We start from the raw sequence: 14951 nt of genomic DNA, 5'->3' as shown, positions 1-14951 counted from the left end.
GCTGCGGGGGCTGGGAGACTACGCTTTGCGCCAGGGGCGTGCCCAGCCTTCAATAGGGGGGCGTGGAGCGGGCGGGGCCGGGAAACCCCCACCGCCCCTGCGGCGCGGCCCCTTGGAGGGGCGGGGCCTGGAGGGATGCCCAGCCTCTCCCACTACCGCGCAAGCTAGGGTAGGGGCAATTAGAGTCCTCCCCTCTGCTTGGCTGAACTACCCCAGCGTAATTCAGTGGGAGTCTGGGGGCGTGCACGCTCACAAACCGCTAGGTCTCCCAAAGGGCTCGACCTCGGGTTTTCTCTTGAAAATGGGTCCTAGTTATTCCACCCCGACCAACCGTGAGACAATGGGTGGTAGGGTTTTGTTGATCCAGGGGTCGTCGAGTGACTCCAAGAAATGGCCGGTGGGGCAGGACGGCGGCAGGGCGCGGGGTCTATTAACTGAGAAATAATGCTGTACTCTTGCAGTGGTGCTCGTGGAAAAGGAGAGTCCCCTTGGCCAGCGGCCACGCCCCCGCGGATCCTGGGCGTCTACCCACAAACTACTGGGCGTGCCGCCAATGCTTCACCCCCAAGCCAGAGAACGTGGTCTCGTTTGCTTTTTTCACGGAAGCGGGTGTCGCGACCACCTTCTCGAGGCCTGGGGCTCGCCGGTTCTTCACCGAGGCGACGACGCAATAATGCCCTCCTCCCCCCGCGCAGGAAGGGATTGGCGGGCGCTGTCAGGGTCGGGGCGACAGAGCAGGCCGAGCCCTCCAGCCAGGTCGTGGTTCCACCTTTCGGCTCCCTGCGCCCGCCGGCCCGGGAGAGCTCCCCCGTTGCGTGTTTGGGACCTACGTGCATTGCGACACGGCGAAGGGCAGGCCGAGGACCTCCCCTCGACTCTCCCGGAACTAGTCTCTGCAGACGCCCCACCGATCAGGGAGGAGAAGACGGGTCCTCCTAAACCTTCGAGTTGGAAGCCAGAGCGGCCAAGCCACCGAGCTAAGGATGGCGACAGCTGCGTCACGCGAGGGGCGGTGCCTCAGCGGGCGGAGGCTGGAACCGGAAGCGGAAGAGGCGCACGGAGCGGGAAGTGGGGCCTAGCCGCAGCCGGAGCCTGGGAGACGGTGAGTGTGGTCCTGGGGCCGCGGCGGCAGAGGTGAGGGGGCGGGGTGGGCACGCCTGGTGCGGGTCCCTGGACTCCTAGGCTGTTGTGGGCCTGTTCCTTTTTTTTCTCCTCCTCGGCCCACCGCAGGCCGCGGCTCCGACCTCTCACCTCTGACCCTCCGCTTCTCCCCCGGGGGGCGGTCGCTGGAGACCCCGACCTCTCGATCCTGCGGTGTCAAGAGTCCGAGCCTGAGTGGCCTCTGAGGTCCCTGCAAAGGGCTCAGTTTCAGCCTTGCAACTGTCCGCAGAAGGGATCGGGTGCTACCGAGACTAGCCTTGAGGGGCCTTCAGATCCCTCCCCTACTCCCGGCTCGAGGCTTGGTCCGCAGTCTCCTCCCCTCGCGGCTTGGAGTTTGATTCCGACCCAGGCTGGCATTCCCCCTGCACACCCTCCCCCACCCGTCTTCCCCTCGCCGCCATTGGCGGCGGTTACGGGGGGACGAGCTTGAGAGCTCTGGGACCTGGGGCGTCGGGAAGGGCCACGAGCGAGGGCCGCAGGTCCCGGCGTGTTTTGTTGTGATGATGGAGCCGCTCCAGCCTGGGGGAGGGGCCAGGCCAAGCTGACAGTACTAGTGCCTGGGCTGCTCCCGGTCTGGGAGTCTCTGTGCCTTAGTTCCGGGTGTGGGTACTCGGGTATGGAACTGGGGTGGGAATTGCCTGAGCCAGGCCCCTGTCGAGGTGGAGTTGGCGGTCTTCCAGCTTCCTTCCTCCATGCCCTTGAAAAGGAGGAGAGTTTCGCCCGATGGTGGCTGCTTGCAAGGTGGCAGGTTTGAGATTGCAGTGGTGGAGCAGCGTCTTCCGAAAATAACCATGGGGCGCTGCAGTGCCTGGGCTCAGGAGGGCAGCCACTGACCTGGCTGGCTGCTCTTGTCAGCCCAGTTCTCTGGCCAGGAACAGCAAATGAGAAGCGGACTAGGTCTGTTCTCAGAGAAAAGCTGGCATCCTCCGCCTCGTTTCCTTCATGTTACCTTTTCATTGTGTAGAGCAGAGCCTTATGGAGCATAACTGTGGCTCTTAGCTTTCTCAGACAACCCGTTTGTTAGGGTCTCAGAGAACGATAATTGAAATAGGCTCTAGAGCCTTGGCTGGGAATATAACGAGGGGGCATCGGGTAATCCCAATACTTCACCTGCCTGTAATGTGTTGAAGGAGATGTCCTCTGTGATTGCTTTGTGTGTGGTACTTTACAGCTTGTCATCTCCTTTGCCAAATGGGCTGGGAGGTGTTACCTCCATTTACCAGGTATGGTAAATTGTAGGGCCTAGACTGGTTTGGTCACAAGGCCATCACTGGGATTTACTTGAGGGTTTTTTAACCAGAGCTCTCTTCCCCCATGGTTCCTTAGAAGAGACATAAAATGTCCTCAGCTCATTTAACACAGATCCATGTATTACCTGGAACCTTTTTAATGTTAATAAAAGCTGCCTTCAGTACCTCTTGTGGGCACAGACTTGTGCTAGGCATTTGACCTAAAGGCATGGTCTAGGCATGTTAGTAAAGGAATGACAAAATGTAACCCTCACAGAAGGTGTTCTGTAAGAGATTTCTGTCCCCTCGTTGCACGAGGGAGCTGAAGGTCAGAGTAGTTTAATAACTTGCCTAAAGGCATACAGCTAGAAGAGGCAGTGCCAGGATTAAGATTGACATCTGACTCTGAGGCTGTGCTCTTTCCTCTAAGTGAACATGTGTTGACATAAGAATCTTCTAGGTCCCAGAAGAGGGTCTTTGGCCTAGTGTGGACTAGACTGTGTCCTCCAGCTATAGTACTTTGTCTTCCCAGTGAGGATGGACAGGGCCTTTATCCTGGCCACTGGAGCATCTCCTGGGTCATTTAGTGACATGTGATATATTGCCTTCATTTAATAGCTTGGGCACCTGACCCAGGGTAATTGCAGGAAAACAGTAAAACATTAGTCAGCTGATCATCAAAACAAAACAACAGCCCTTAACAGTGTGGCTCAGTTGGTTGGGCATTGTCCCACAAAGCAAAAGTTTGCTGGTTTGATTCCTAGTCAGGGCACATGCCTGAGTTGCAGGTTTGGGCCCTCCATCAGGTGCATGCAAGAGGCAACCAATTGATGTTTCTCTTTCTCTCTTTCTCCCTCCCTTCTCCTCTCTCTAAAAATAAATAAAAATCTTTAAAGAAATCCAAAAAACCAGAACAACAGTCTAAGCACTTCAGGAACTGTAGGGGATTTTACATAGTGTTTCTCTCCAAGGATTGCTTGGGACCTGGACTTCCAGGTAGACAGGGAAAGACACCTACTCATGGGGTGATTGAATGTGGCGGCTTTATTAGGATCACAGAGAAGCTCCCAGTGGGTTTGTCAGATATGCCTCGCTGTCCTGCTCATCCGAAGGGAACCATTCCATTTTGTTCTTCTGCCAGACTCTTTTCATGAGATAGGGCAGCCTCAGTGGGTTTGTCCAAAATGTGGTTGGTCAGGCAAACCCAAGACTGATCACTGTTGAAGGTTGACTGTGGCCGAGTGAAGGGTTGGGAGTAAGGGTGGCCGTGGTCTCTGGCCCAGCCTTCCGGTGGGGGCAAGCAATGTCAGGGCTTTGGTTTTGGTTTTGGTTTTGGTTTTGGTTTTGGGTGGAATAGGGAGCTAGCCTCACACAGCCACCTTTCTCAGCAGGTGGCTGATCCAGCCCGGCAATTTCCTGTAGTGGATGTAAGTCCCCACTAAACAGGGATAGTGAGGTGAGGCTTTTTGGCATGCCTCCCTGAGCACACCCTCCTGAGACGGGTGCAGGAGAAAGGTACCTGCACAGAGGATCGAGAAGAGAGGACAGTTATGGTGCTGTTGGATAGAGGTGAAGCTCTGCCCAACACGGCACTGCAGGCAGTCTGAGGGTGCTAAATGGGTGTCACATAACACACCTGGATGCTCTGACCCTAGCATCTTTACTGGTGCTGACCAGCAAGGGCTGGCCAGGCCCTCAGGTGGGCTAGGGAATGTTTGTGAGAACCCTCAGTCTTTTTCTCCAAAAGCTGATCTTCTTTCTGCCTGTAGCTCCTCACGTAACTGGTGGTCCTCGATCCTTTGAGTGGGTCCAGTTCAGGGCCTCCACAGGCAGTTGCACTTTTCAACTTGAGTGCTTTCACCCTTGGCTCCTGTGTCTTGGTGACCTGCCAACAGCCATCTGACTCTGGCCTCTGGCTTGACAGAGCAAGTGCTTCATTGGAACCCACAGACAGGCAGGAGGGAATTGACCACAAGAGGCTCCCCTTTCTCCTGGGTCTTGGACTCCTGTGATGGTGGCGCTCATCAACTCCTCCCTGTATTCAGCCTCGGCACCTGTCCTGGCTTGCTAGGCTCCCCAGGTGCCCAGGCCATGAGGCCAGTGATGCCATGCTGAAGAGAAGCTGTTCTCTGGCAGAGAAGGGTGTTGCCTATTGTTTGCTCTTTGACCACTGTGACCTCAGCGTTCTTCACTTCATAAACCCCTGGGAGGGACTGCCCCCGAACAGAACAATGGGCTGCCCCCGAACAGAACAATGGGCCTCTTCTTCAGGAGTGCCTAGGCTACTCAGGCAGCCGGGTGGCTGGAGGTGGCCGCCTGCATGTTTAGCAGAGTTGTCCATTTCTTGTGGCCTAGATGCATCACTGTAAGCGATACCGCTCCCCTGAGCCAGACCCATACCTGAGCTACCGATGGAAGAGAAGGAGGTCTTACAGTCGGGAGCACGAAGGGAGACTGCGATACCCATCTCGAAGGGAGCCTCCGCCCCGGAGATCTCGGTCCAGAAGGTGAGAGGAAACTGGATCAAGAGGGAGGGCGCCTTCCCGCAACCAGGTACAGAAACAGTCTGGAGGCTTGTGGCCACCTAGGGCTTCTTCACGTGACTGCTGCCTCTGTGTGGTCGCACACATCACTGCACTAGATCACAAGAATCCTCTTGGGACTCCTCCCCTGAGCTCACCTACATTCCCTAGCCTCGGTGTTGGCTTCCATCCTTGCCACCACTTCTTTCTCTGTCCTTGAGTCTTTTTCCCGACACACTCTCCATTTTCTAGGTCAGTATTTCCCTACCACTGAGTCTTCCTCAGTGGGCATGAAAAACATAGCTTTAGTTCTTTCCAGAGGTTGGTCCCTGGTCCTTTCTCAGCCCCAGACCAAAATGACAGCCTCAGCAGGCCACAGGGAGCTCCAAGGCACGGGAACCCTTGGAGGCCCTCCACCACGATCGCCTTTCACCAGGGCTCTGCCTCCTGTGGCACTGCGGGGGTGCTGTCAGGAGCCCCGGTTCTGGAGGTCGGCCTTCAGACTCACACGCTCCTGTCACCCTGCTTCCCCCAGTCTGTGTGCCTCTGCTCCGGCAGGCTGCCCCTGTGAGCCCTAACCAGATGCCTCTTGCCTGTTAGTAGGAACCTGGCTGGTGGGAGGAAGGGCCTGTCTGACCAATGTCCTCATCCCCCTCTCGGCAGCCATGACCGTCTGCCCTACCAGAGGCGATACCGGGAGCGCCGTGACAGTGACACATACCGCTGTGAAGAGCGGAGCCCATCTTTTGGAGAGGACTGCTATGGATCTTCACGTTCCCATCATCGTCGGCGGTCACGGGACAGGGAGCCATACCGGACCCGCAAACATGCCCACCATTGCCACAAACGCCGCACCAGGTCTTGTAGCAGCGCCTCCTCGGTGAGTGGTGGCCAGAGTGTGCTGGCTGGGGCTTCAAGGCCTCACCTGTTTGTAGCCTTCTCTCAGGTTGGCTGGTCGGGTAAGTACTGCTAGCCCTGCGCACGTACATCTGGTGTGCATGCATGTGTGTGTGTGTGTTTGTGTGTGTGTCGTCTGGTTTAGGCACAGGGCTGAGCAGAGGGCCCTGCTTCTCTATCTTCTGGCCCGTTGGCAGTGTCAGCTGTAGGGGCTCTGGTTCCGGCGTTGGCTGGCTCCCAGCCTGTCTATATCTCCACACTGAGCCAGGCACAGGCTGCATGGGTGCCAGTGGCCAGGGACACGTCTTAAGGATCCTAACAGAGTTGCTGGTATATGGTCTGGAGCTGTCTGGCCTGGTTCTTCCCACCCAAAGATTGCCTCCACACGTAGCTGAGTGCTCTGACTGGTGTGGACTGCACCCACTTCTGCAGTCTCCACCTCCACACCCCTCCCCAGAGGCCTGGAGACTGGACCTCCCATGGGTAGGGGAGGGTCTTCCTATCAGGCAGCTCAGACTGGGAGTGTCCCTTCTGACCTCCAGCCAGGCCCTCTTTAGCCTAGCCTCCTTGCATGAGGGGCAGTCAAGACGAGAGACGAGCTGCCTATGCAATGGGACATGTAAAGAAATGACAGGACTGTAGTCCCAGGACTTGTCCAGTTGCAGACCACATGCCAAGAACAGGGCCCGGAGGTGTTCCTAGCATGCAAGGTTGCACAGACCTGTAATGAGACCACAGCCCACAGTGCCCTCACACCTCTGGGAAGGAAAGCCTGTTGTGAATCTCTGACGTTAAGTGCTGTCTTCTTCCCAATTCCTCTTCCCTCCCTCCCTCCCTCTCTCTCGCCAGCCATGAGGCCCCTGAAGGGAGCAGTAGTGGAAACAGTGGAGGGGCCAGGCATCTCCTCCGCTGAGCGCTCTGGTGACTTCTTTGTGTGGCTATGGGTTGCAGGTTGACTGGGCACCCATTGTGGCCTGGTAGTCTTTCTGCACACTGCCGCACGCTGCCACAGGAGGGCAGTGCAGGTCTGTGGCTCTGCTTCTCTTTGGTGCCCTCTGTTGTCATGAAGCTCAGGATGGACCTGGCCCATGGGGGCCAGGGCTGGAGCTGGCTTTGGGTCTCTGTGGGCCATTTGGTAGGAGGCCTGGAGGTTGACCAGCCCAGAGAATTCTGGAATCCTTGCCTGCTTGAGGCTGGTGGCACAAAGGCTGCTGGTGGAAGGCCCTTTCTGGTGGTGATGTTAAGTCTGGACACGGGTGCTGTCTGGGGGCCCATAGCAGCTTGTTTCTGGGTGACAGCTGTTGGGTATGTGCAGGGCTGTGTGGGCAAAAGAGGCAGGTGAAGACAGGATGGGCATTCTGCAGCTGAAGCCAGAGTGGCCTCTGACTATTCTGATGATCGGACCCAGGCTGGGACAGCCACATGCGTGCGCCGTTGTCATTGCGTCTTCACCCTGGCGGAAGCTACTGGGAGGGCCCGGGAGGGGGACACTCATTGGAGAAGGGTGTCGGGCTCTGGCTCTCCTCATGGCCCGGCCCCTCAGCAGCAGAGGCTGGTCGTCTTTCTGAGCATTTGCGGCGCCCTTCTCTTAGATAATGTCCGAGTTTTCTTTACATACCTGTAGCTGTTTTTACTTTTCTGTTTTTGAAGTCAGTTTGTGTCTTGACGTGTCCCTTGCAATATCCCTATCGTTATATATGCTGTGTGCCTTATGAAATGCTGGGATCTGGAAAATCCAACCAACCAACCCACCGGCTCCTCACCGTCTCCACCTCTGCCTTTGACTGACACCTCAATCTGTCAATCGGAACCGCCTACCATGCGATTGGTCGGATGGCGTTTCGGGGGGCGGTGCATGCAGAGAAGCCAACAGAGCAGTAAGCGCAGCAGCCGAAGTGTGGAAGATGACAAGGAGGGCCACCTGGTGTGCCGGATCGGCGATTGGCTCCAAGAGCGATGTACAGCCACCTTTCGTAAAACTTTACCTCTCTACTTTCTACCCCCTTGTTAGACCAGACCTCTCCTGCCTGGAGGGGCCTCTAGTGCGCGTGGTGCCTTAGCGGGGCCACCAGTAATTGCCTGAATGACACAAACGCTAGCAACTTGTTTTTAAGAGTGTAGCAGTGAGAGAGAAACCTTTTTTGTTTTTGAGAATTTGAATGCTGTGAACTTGCAGGAGTCGCCGACCCTCTGCCCTCCAGATCCTCACGCCCTGCTTCTTTTCTCTCCTAGATGAGATTGTGGGGAACCTGGGCGAAGGCACCTTTGGCAAGGTGGTGGAGTGTTTGGACCATGCCAGGTGAGCGGGCTTTCTGGGAAGAGCTGGCCTGAGGTTCTTGTAGGTAGTGGCAGTGAGAGCTTATCCTTTCTGAAGGGAAGTACCACAGCAGGTTCCGACCTACACATGTTGGGGTGTTGCTGGTACTGTGAAAAGGGAGAAACGGCTGAGATTCCACAAGCATGTGGCATGCCTGCCTAAGAATTGCTGGCCAATGAATGGCCTGCCCCACTTTCCTCACTTCCCCAGGTGGTGGTGGTGAATATCAAAACAGAGCCAAGACTCGGGCTCCTCTGTGGCATTGATCTGTGCTTTGTGATCACTTTTAGGGCCAGGGCCAGGTCTAGGGCCTTGGCCTCTGATGAGGGTAGAGAGTACTGCTGAGCCCAGTCCAAGTATGAGCCCCCGCCTTCTAGAGGCTGGCCCAGGTGGCCATGCAGGCCCCTGTTGAGAGAAACAAGCCCTTGGACTTTCTCACCAAGCAGGCTGCTGCCTTCTGCCGTGCGGCCAGGGTTCAGGTTGGGCCCCTTACAGTGTGCTCAGGCAGGGCAGGGGTGCACCTGTGTGTGCTGGACTGCTGCCGGGGCGCCTTGCTCTCCCAGGCTGAACAGTGGGGCGCTTTGGGCTCCTTGCCATTTCCCAGGACCAGAACCCTTGCCTTTTTCACTTTAAGCTGGAAAGTCATCTTGTGGGAGCCACTGCCTCCCTGCCTCCATGGCCCTCTCCTTGGTTTGTGGCTTTAGCTACAAAGTTCTTGTCCTGGCTGTCTCAGTTGAGCCACATGCTGCCCACGTGTGACTCTTCCGCTATCTTAGAGCTGGAGAAACATGCTCAGGGTTTGCCCATGTCCCTCGGCTGTGGCGGTGGGGCTGGGCACCGCATACTGCAGTGCTCCCACGTTCGGAGAGGTGCTCGGAGAGGGCAGTTAGACCAAGCAGCCTAGCCAGCTGTGGAGCCCCAAGATACAGTAATGATGGTGACGGAAAGGAGGCTTCCCCCGCCTCCCAGTTCCCATTTAAACACCTTTGGGACCCAAGAGGTTAGGGGTGGGACCAGTGAGCATAGGGACACGTAGACTGTATGGTGACCAGAGGGATACGTGGCAGATCAGAGAGCTGTGGCACATGGAGGCAGCTGAGCTCTCTGGGCTGTGCCACTGAGTAGCTGGAGGGAAAGTTAGCCTCTGGAGTCACTAAGGGGGAGGCATAGGGCTCGGGGCCTTCAGAGGGTCCAAAGGGAGTCCGCCAGTAGGTTTATTATGAAGAGCAGAATTCTGCTCAGCAAACAAGTCTTACCCTCAGAGCCTTCCAGTCCTGGTGGGTGCCTGTGGAGTGACGAGCCTGTGCTGAGGGCTGGGGTGCCACTGCTGCCGGGAGGGGACCCTGTCTAGGAGGTGTCTGGTAACCTTCCTTCTGAGGTCCTTTCCTGTCCTGCACGTCTGAAAAAATGAGATAGGGAGAAGAAAGCAGGGTATCCTCTAGAAGGTGCCTCTGTTGGGACCTGTCAGCCTTTCCTTAGGCACCAAGGGTTCCTGGCACTCATTGGTCTCTGATAAATGCCGTGGCCGGTGGGCGACAGGTTGGGTAAAGAGAGCAGCCCTTGGTCTCCCTGGAGATGCCCCTATTCCTGGCACCCCTACCCCTCTTGCCAGGCTTTCACTCCATCCTGGAACCCCCGCCCCATGGGCAGCTATTTGCCCAGACTTTGTAGACATTCTCTCCTGAGGTCAAGAGGTGCCACAGGAGGGTTATGTGTGGGAAAGCCCTGCAAGGGTCAGTGACTGCTACTAGCCTGCAGGCTGGCACCTACTGTGTGAAGACTCAGGCTAGCGTTGGTCAGTGAGATAGGCCTCTACTCCTCTGCTCAGGCTTCCCTGGAGCTGGCAGATAGCTGAGACCATAAAAGCCTAAGGCTGGCACAGGTGCCAAGGGAGCCTGCTGTTAGGAAGGTAGATGTCCGATGTTGCTTAGCACTGGCTGGCCGTCAGGCTCCTGCTTTCCTCAGGGCAGGCCCGGCTCCTGCAGTCCTGGGTGGTGCCTGCCAAGAGTTGCTGGGCTGGGCTTGAGGGTGGGGGAAAGGCTGGGCAGCTTCTCATGAGACCCTCTGCTTTCTTCCCTGGTGCCAGAGGGAAGTCTCAGGTTGCTCTGAAGATTATCCGCAACGTGGGCAAGTACCGGGAGGCTGCCCGACTAGAAATCAACGTTCTCAAGAAAATCAAGGAGAAGGACAAAGAGAACAAGTTGTGAGTGTCAGCAGGGAATGGGAGGAAAGCTTTCACTGGGGACACCTTTCCAGTCCAAACTGCCTGGACCCCTGGGGGCTGAGCAGTAGTGTCCTCTCGCCTGGCTGGCACCACGCCTTCTCCATGCACCAGAGCCAGAGCAGTCGGGCGACTGAGTCTTGCTGGAAGGAGCCTTTGGACTTCAGTCCAGGTTCCACCACGACCAGTTCTGAGTTCTCCCAGGCCTGCTTTTGTGGATTGAGGGCCTCACTGGGTGTGGCGGGCATTAAACAAGATGCAAACTGGAAGCTCATTGGGGCTCACAGTCACACCCAGAGGACAGCTGCCCTGGCACACAGGCACCGAGCCCTGCGCTCGGGAATCTCCACTGCGAGTTGCAAAAGGCACTGCTAGTCCTGTAGTGTCCCGGCACCATTCCATCTTCCTTGGAAATGCCAGAATTATGCTCACCTCCTAAGTAGGTGAGGCGGGAGACCTGGGACTAGAATGCCCTCCACCTCCCCCCCACAGCGGGAACTTCAGTCCTTGCCAGGATCTGCGGGATGTGCTCTTGCTGTTAACTGGTTCTCTTTCTTCATGTGTGTCTACATCAGGGGGTGTGGCTCAGGGGCCTGTAAGGGGCACAGCCAGGTCCTTGGCATAGAGTCTGAGCCCCATCTGTCCTTCTCCCCCAGCTTGTGCGTCTTGATGTCTGACTGGTTCAACTTCCATGGTCACATGTGCATTGCCTTTGAGCTCCTTGGCAAGAACACCTTTGAATTCCTGAAAGAAAATAACTTCCAGCCTTACCCCCTACCACATGTCCGGCACATGGCCTACCAGCTCTGCCACGCCCTTAGATGTGAGTATCCCCCCCACGGAGAATGGTACACCAGGTGGGAAGACCACCTGCATGCTGCTAACTGTTCTGCTGAGCCTGGGACACTGGGCCCCCTCGGCTCCACAGCCTTTAGGTATGAAATCTGCTGGTGGAGAGGTCTGATCTCCTCCAGGGGCCTTCTGAGCCAGCTTGTGCCTGTACACACTCAGAAAGAAAAAAAATACACTGCTCTAGAATTTTTCTAGCTACCAATTCCATTCCCACCTTCCAACATGGATGAAAAGGTCCAAGTGACCTGGGGGATCCCACCAGCAGCTCAGGCCAACAGACGCCCTCTGCCTGCCGAGCTTTAAGAAAGGATTGGTGGTGGTTGGAGCAGACACAGCAGGGCGCCCAGGAGAGTGGATGAACCTAGCACAGGGTCTGTGTAGGTGGAGGGGTGGTGAGGAGCACTCCAAGCGAGGCGAGCTGCTCGGCGATGGCCTGGAGCCTGGCGCATGCAGACACTGGGAAGGAGGGCCCACTCTGGGGCGCAGTGGACCACACTGCTGTGAGGGTCTTCAGTGTCAGGTTGGGAGCCTGCAAGTGAAAGGGCACCACCATTGGTGGGGCAGGGACTGGAGGAAAATGGCAGGTTTCCCTTAGGATGAGGGATGATGGGAGGCAGGGCTGGCTTCAAGGGTGGCCCTGTGCTTGGTTTAATGTTCTTTTGACACCAACTTGACACTGTAATTTTCGAAAAAGGGGTCCTGCATTTTCATTTTGCCCTGGGCCCCACAAAGGGTGTTGCTGATGCTGCCGCTTTGGTGAGAGACCAGGCTGAGGAGGCCTAGCCCCGCAGGGAGGTGGAAGGTGTTTTGAATCCAAAGTGTCTCCTGCCCCATCTTCTAAAATTCTCAAAGCCTCCAAGGCCCTAAGCACAAAGAGCCTCAGAGGGAAGCCAGTGCAGGGGCAGAGCTGCTCCCTCGGCCCAATGCTGAGGCCATGGGGTGAGGGTCTCTGGCTTTGGAGGACTGGTCTGGCCCAGCACCGGCAGGAGTCAGAGAGGAAACCTAGGCTCTGAGGGTCTGCTTTCCCCCTCTCCTGCCTTTCCAGTTCTACATGAGAACCAGCTGACCCATACAGACTTAAAGCCAGAGAACATCCTGTTCGTGAATTCTGAGTTTGAAACCCTCTACAACGAGCATAAGGTATCGGTGGGGAGAGGGTGATGCCCTGCTCCAGAGCTGATTTCCCCACTGGGAAAGATGGCTGACCTGGCTCCCCTTCCTTGCCTCTCAGAGCTGTGAGGAGAAGTCAGTGAAGAACACCAGCATCCGAGTGGCTGACTTTGGCAGTGCTACCTTTGACCATGAGCATCACACGACCATCGTGGCCACCCGTCATTACCGCCCACCTGAGGTGATCCTTGGTGAGTAGTCGCATGGCCCCCAACTCAAAGGCGGCCGTTGCTGGGAGGGTGGGATGAACAGAGGCAGCCATGTGCCCATCTGCCACCCAGGGCCACTGTCATGAGTCACTGTTGTTGCCAACCTGATCTGGCTAAGAAAGGGACCTGTACTGGGGTTTGGGCGAGAGTCCTGCCCATCAGTGTGGCAGCTGCCCTGTGACCCAGAGCTGGATCTCAACGCCTCTTTCCACTTTGGCTTTCAGAGTTGGGCTGGGCACAGCCCTGTGACGTCTGGAGCATTGGCTGCATTCTGTTCGAGTACTACCGGGGCTTCACACTCTTCCAGGTAAGACCCCCTCCCCGCCTCATTGCCCTGCTCCATGAGTGCTCATGCTCTGGTAGGCTACAGTGGCCTGGTGCAGGAGACCCTCCAGGGCCCCCCAGTCGGCAGGGTGTGAGATTCACTCTTGAGGGTTGTAGAAGTTCAGGGCAAGGCACAGGTAGTGGAGTGGGAGCACTCGTGGAGTCTAAAGCTCAGCCAGCAAGCGTGGAGGATTGGGGCTGGAGGAGTGAGAGTTTGAGGCAAGAGACACAGCACGAGTGAGGATGTGGGGATGGGCTGGGGTCCAGGGAGAGTTAAGAAATGGCCTTTATCCCTGGCAAAGGGTGGCAGGCTACCATAAGGTCAGAGAGGCTGGGAAGACACTTAGCCATCTGCTTTGTCCTCTGTCCTCCCTGAGGGGCTGAGGCTGACCCTCACTTGCTCTGTCCCTGACTTTCCATAGACCCACGAAAACCGAGAGCATTTGGTGATGATGGAGAAAATCCTAGGGCCCATCCCATCTCACATGATCCACCGCACCAGGTAAGCCCTGGCCCATAGGCCTTTCCCATCTTTGGCTGAGGGTCAACAAGCTACTACATGGTCTTTGCAGAATGTCCCCTGGCTCCTCTGGGCTCATGGCTGCCTTCCCTGTACGCCCCTCCAGGCAGCCTGAACAGCCCCGCTGCCCAGATCTCCCTGCCCTGCGGGGTCAGCCCAGGATTCCCTGCCTGACTTTGCTGCCATCCTTCAGCTGCTGCTCTCCCCGGCCCCACCTGCTCCCTTCCACCATGACCACTTCCTTCCCTTCATTTTCAGGAAGCAGAAATATTTCTACAAAGGGGGCCTGGTTTGGGATGAGAACAGCTCTGATGGCCGATATGTGAAGGAGAACTGCAAACCTCTGAAGGTCAGTTTCTGGCTTCCCCCAGCTCAACTCATGCCATGGAGACCCCAGGCACTGGGCACACATACAGCAGAGAGACAGGCCAGGCAACTAAAGGCTGCCCCCTTGCTCCTGCTTTATGGGAGGCTGCACCCAAGGCTGCTGGGCGCTGGCAGTGGGGCTTCTTCCAGAGGGGCCCTTAGCCCTACCCCTTCCTGACAGGGTGACCATGAATGTAATTGGGTAACACCAGAAGAGCCAAGTAACAGAGACCATGCTGCTTCTTGCCCCCCATCTTCTTTCTGTTTTGGGAAGAACTAGGCAGGACCAAGGTGAGGGGGAGGGAAGACTTAGACATGCCCAGAAAGCCTCTGTCAACTGCATTTGGTGCTCGGACAGTGAATTTCGCAGAGGTGATTTCTACCCACCTGTCAGGACTTTGCATGTGGGGACAGAGGCACGAAACCAGCAAGACACCCAGTAGCCTGACACGTTCAGAGCAAAATGCTCTAACAGGCATGAAAAGAAAGGAGCCGCTCACTGTCCAAGAGGGCAGACGTAGTCCTCCAGGAGGTGTCACTGCCTCCTCAAGCCATGCAGCAAGGTTCCACGCCCCTGCCATCACACTGAAGGCGCCTTATGTCCCTGAGCAGAGTTACATGCTCCAAGACTCCCCGGAGCACGTGCAGCTGTTTGACCTGATGAGGAGGATGTTAGAGTTTGACCCTGCCCAGCGCATCACACTGGCGGAGGCTCTGCTGCACCCCTTCTTTGCTGGCCTGACCCCTGAGGAGCGGTCCTTCCACACCAGCCGCAATCCCAGCAGATGACAGGCACAGGCTACTGCACGAGGCGGAGGAGATGGAGAGTGGGACTGGGCTGCCTGGCCCCCTTTCTCCAGCCTCTAACCATCGGGCCCCAGGGCCAGAGCCACCCAATGAACAGTGCAATGTGAAGGAGGCAGGTGCCTGCAGGGGCGGAGATGCGATGCCCAGCTGCCAGAAAGCACAGATTTGACCCAAGCTATTTATATGTTGTAAAGTTAAAATAAAGTGTTTCTTACTGTTTGTAATCCCTGGTACCAGTGTGTCTCCGGGCTCCTTGCCTTCACCCTTCCCTATCTTACTAATAAAGTCTTTCTTAGCAGTTCAGCTTGTGGAGAGCTGAGTGTGAACTGAGACAGGCAGACCGGAGCTAGGGTGGT

General features: G+C 56.6%; 1 protein-coding gene across 2 annotated transcripts; it reads left to right on the top strand.

The window, feature by feature from the left end:
* The first annotated feature begins 658 nt into the window (after positions 1-658).
* CLK3 (CDC like kinase 3) lies at positions 659-14828 on the top strand. 2 transcript variants are annotated; one of them, XM_037134520.2, is made up of 13 exons: positions 659-1102; positions 4746-4897; positions 5576-5792; positions 7671-7767; positions 8042-8108; positions 10213-10329; positions 11004-11170; positions 12245-12339; positions 12431-12560; positions 12803-12885; positions 13325-13404; positions 13681-13771; positions 14401-14828. In XM_037134520.2, exons 1-13 carry the CDS (start codon positions 674-676, stop codon positions 14575-14577), a joined length of 1902 nt encoding a protein of 633 aa, XP_036990415.2. In that variant the 5' UTR covers positions 659-673; the 3' UTR covers positions 14578-14828. The 2 variants fall into 2 exon arrangements, with proteins under 2 accessions (XP_036990415.2, XP_036990416.1); XM_037134521.2 differs by having other exon boundaries at positions 1099-1134.
* Positions 14829-14951: the final 123 nt, after the last annotated feature.

Source organism: Artibeus jamaicensis, unplaced genomic scaffold (assembly GCF_021234435.1).
Source record: "Artibeus jamaicensis isolate MK-2021 breed Jamaican fruit bat unplaced genomic scaffold, CSHL_Jam_final scaffold_286, whole genome shotgun sequence".
NCBI lineage: Eukaryota > Metazoa > Chordata > Mammalia > Chiroptera > Phyllostomidae > Artibeus > Artibeus jamaicensis.
Note: the sequence above shows the minus strand (reverse complement) of the source record. Positions and strands in the feature narration are given on the sequence as shown.

Excerpts from the sequence above, each read along its gene's own strand:
- CLK3 (XM_037134520.2), top strand. The coding sequence starts at position 674 with ATGCCCTCCTCCCCCCGCGCAGGAAGGGATTGGCGGGCGCTGTCAGGG. Across the intron at positions 4,898-5,575 it reads CGGAGATCTCGGTCCAGAAG|CCATGACCGTCTGCCCTACC; the intron begins GTGAGAGGAAAC and ends CCCTCTCGGCAG. Across the intron at positions 12,561-12,802 it reads CCCACCTGAGGTGATCCTTG|AGTTGGGCTGGGCACAGCCC; the intron begins GTGAGTAGTCGC and ends TTTGGCTTTCAG.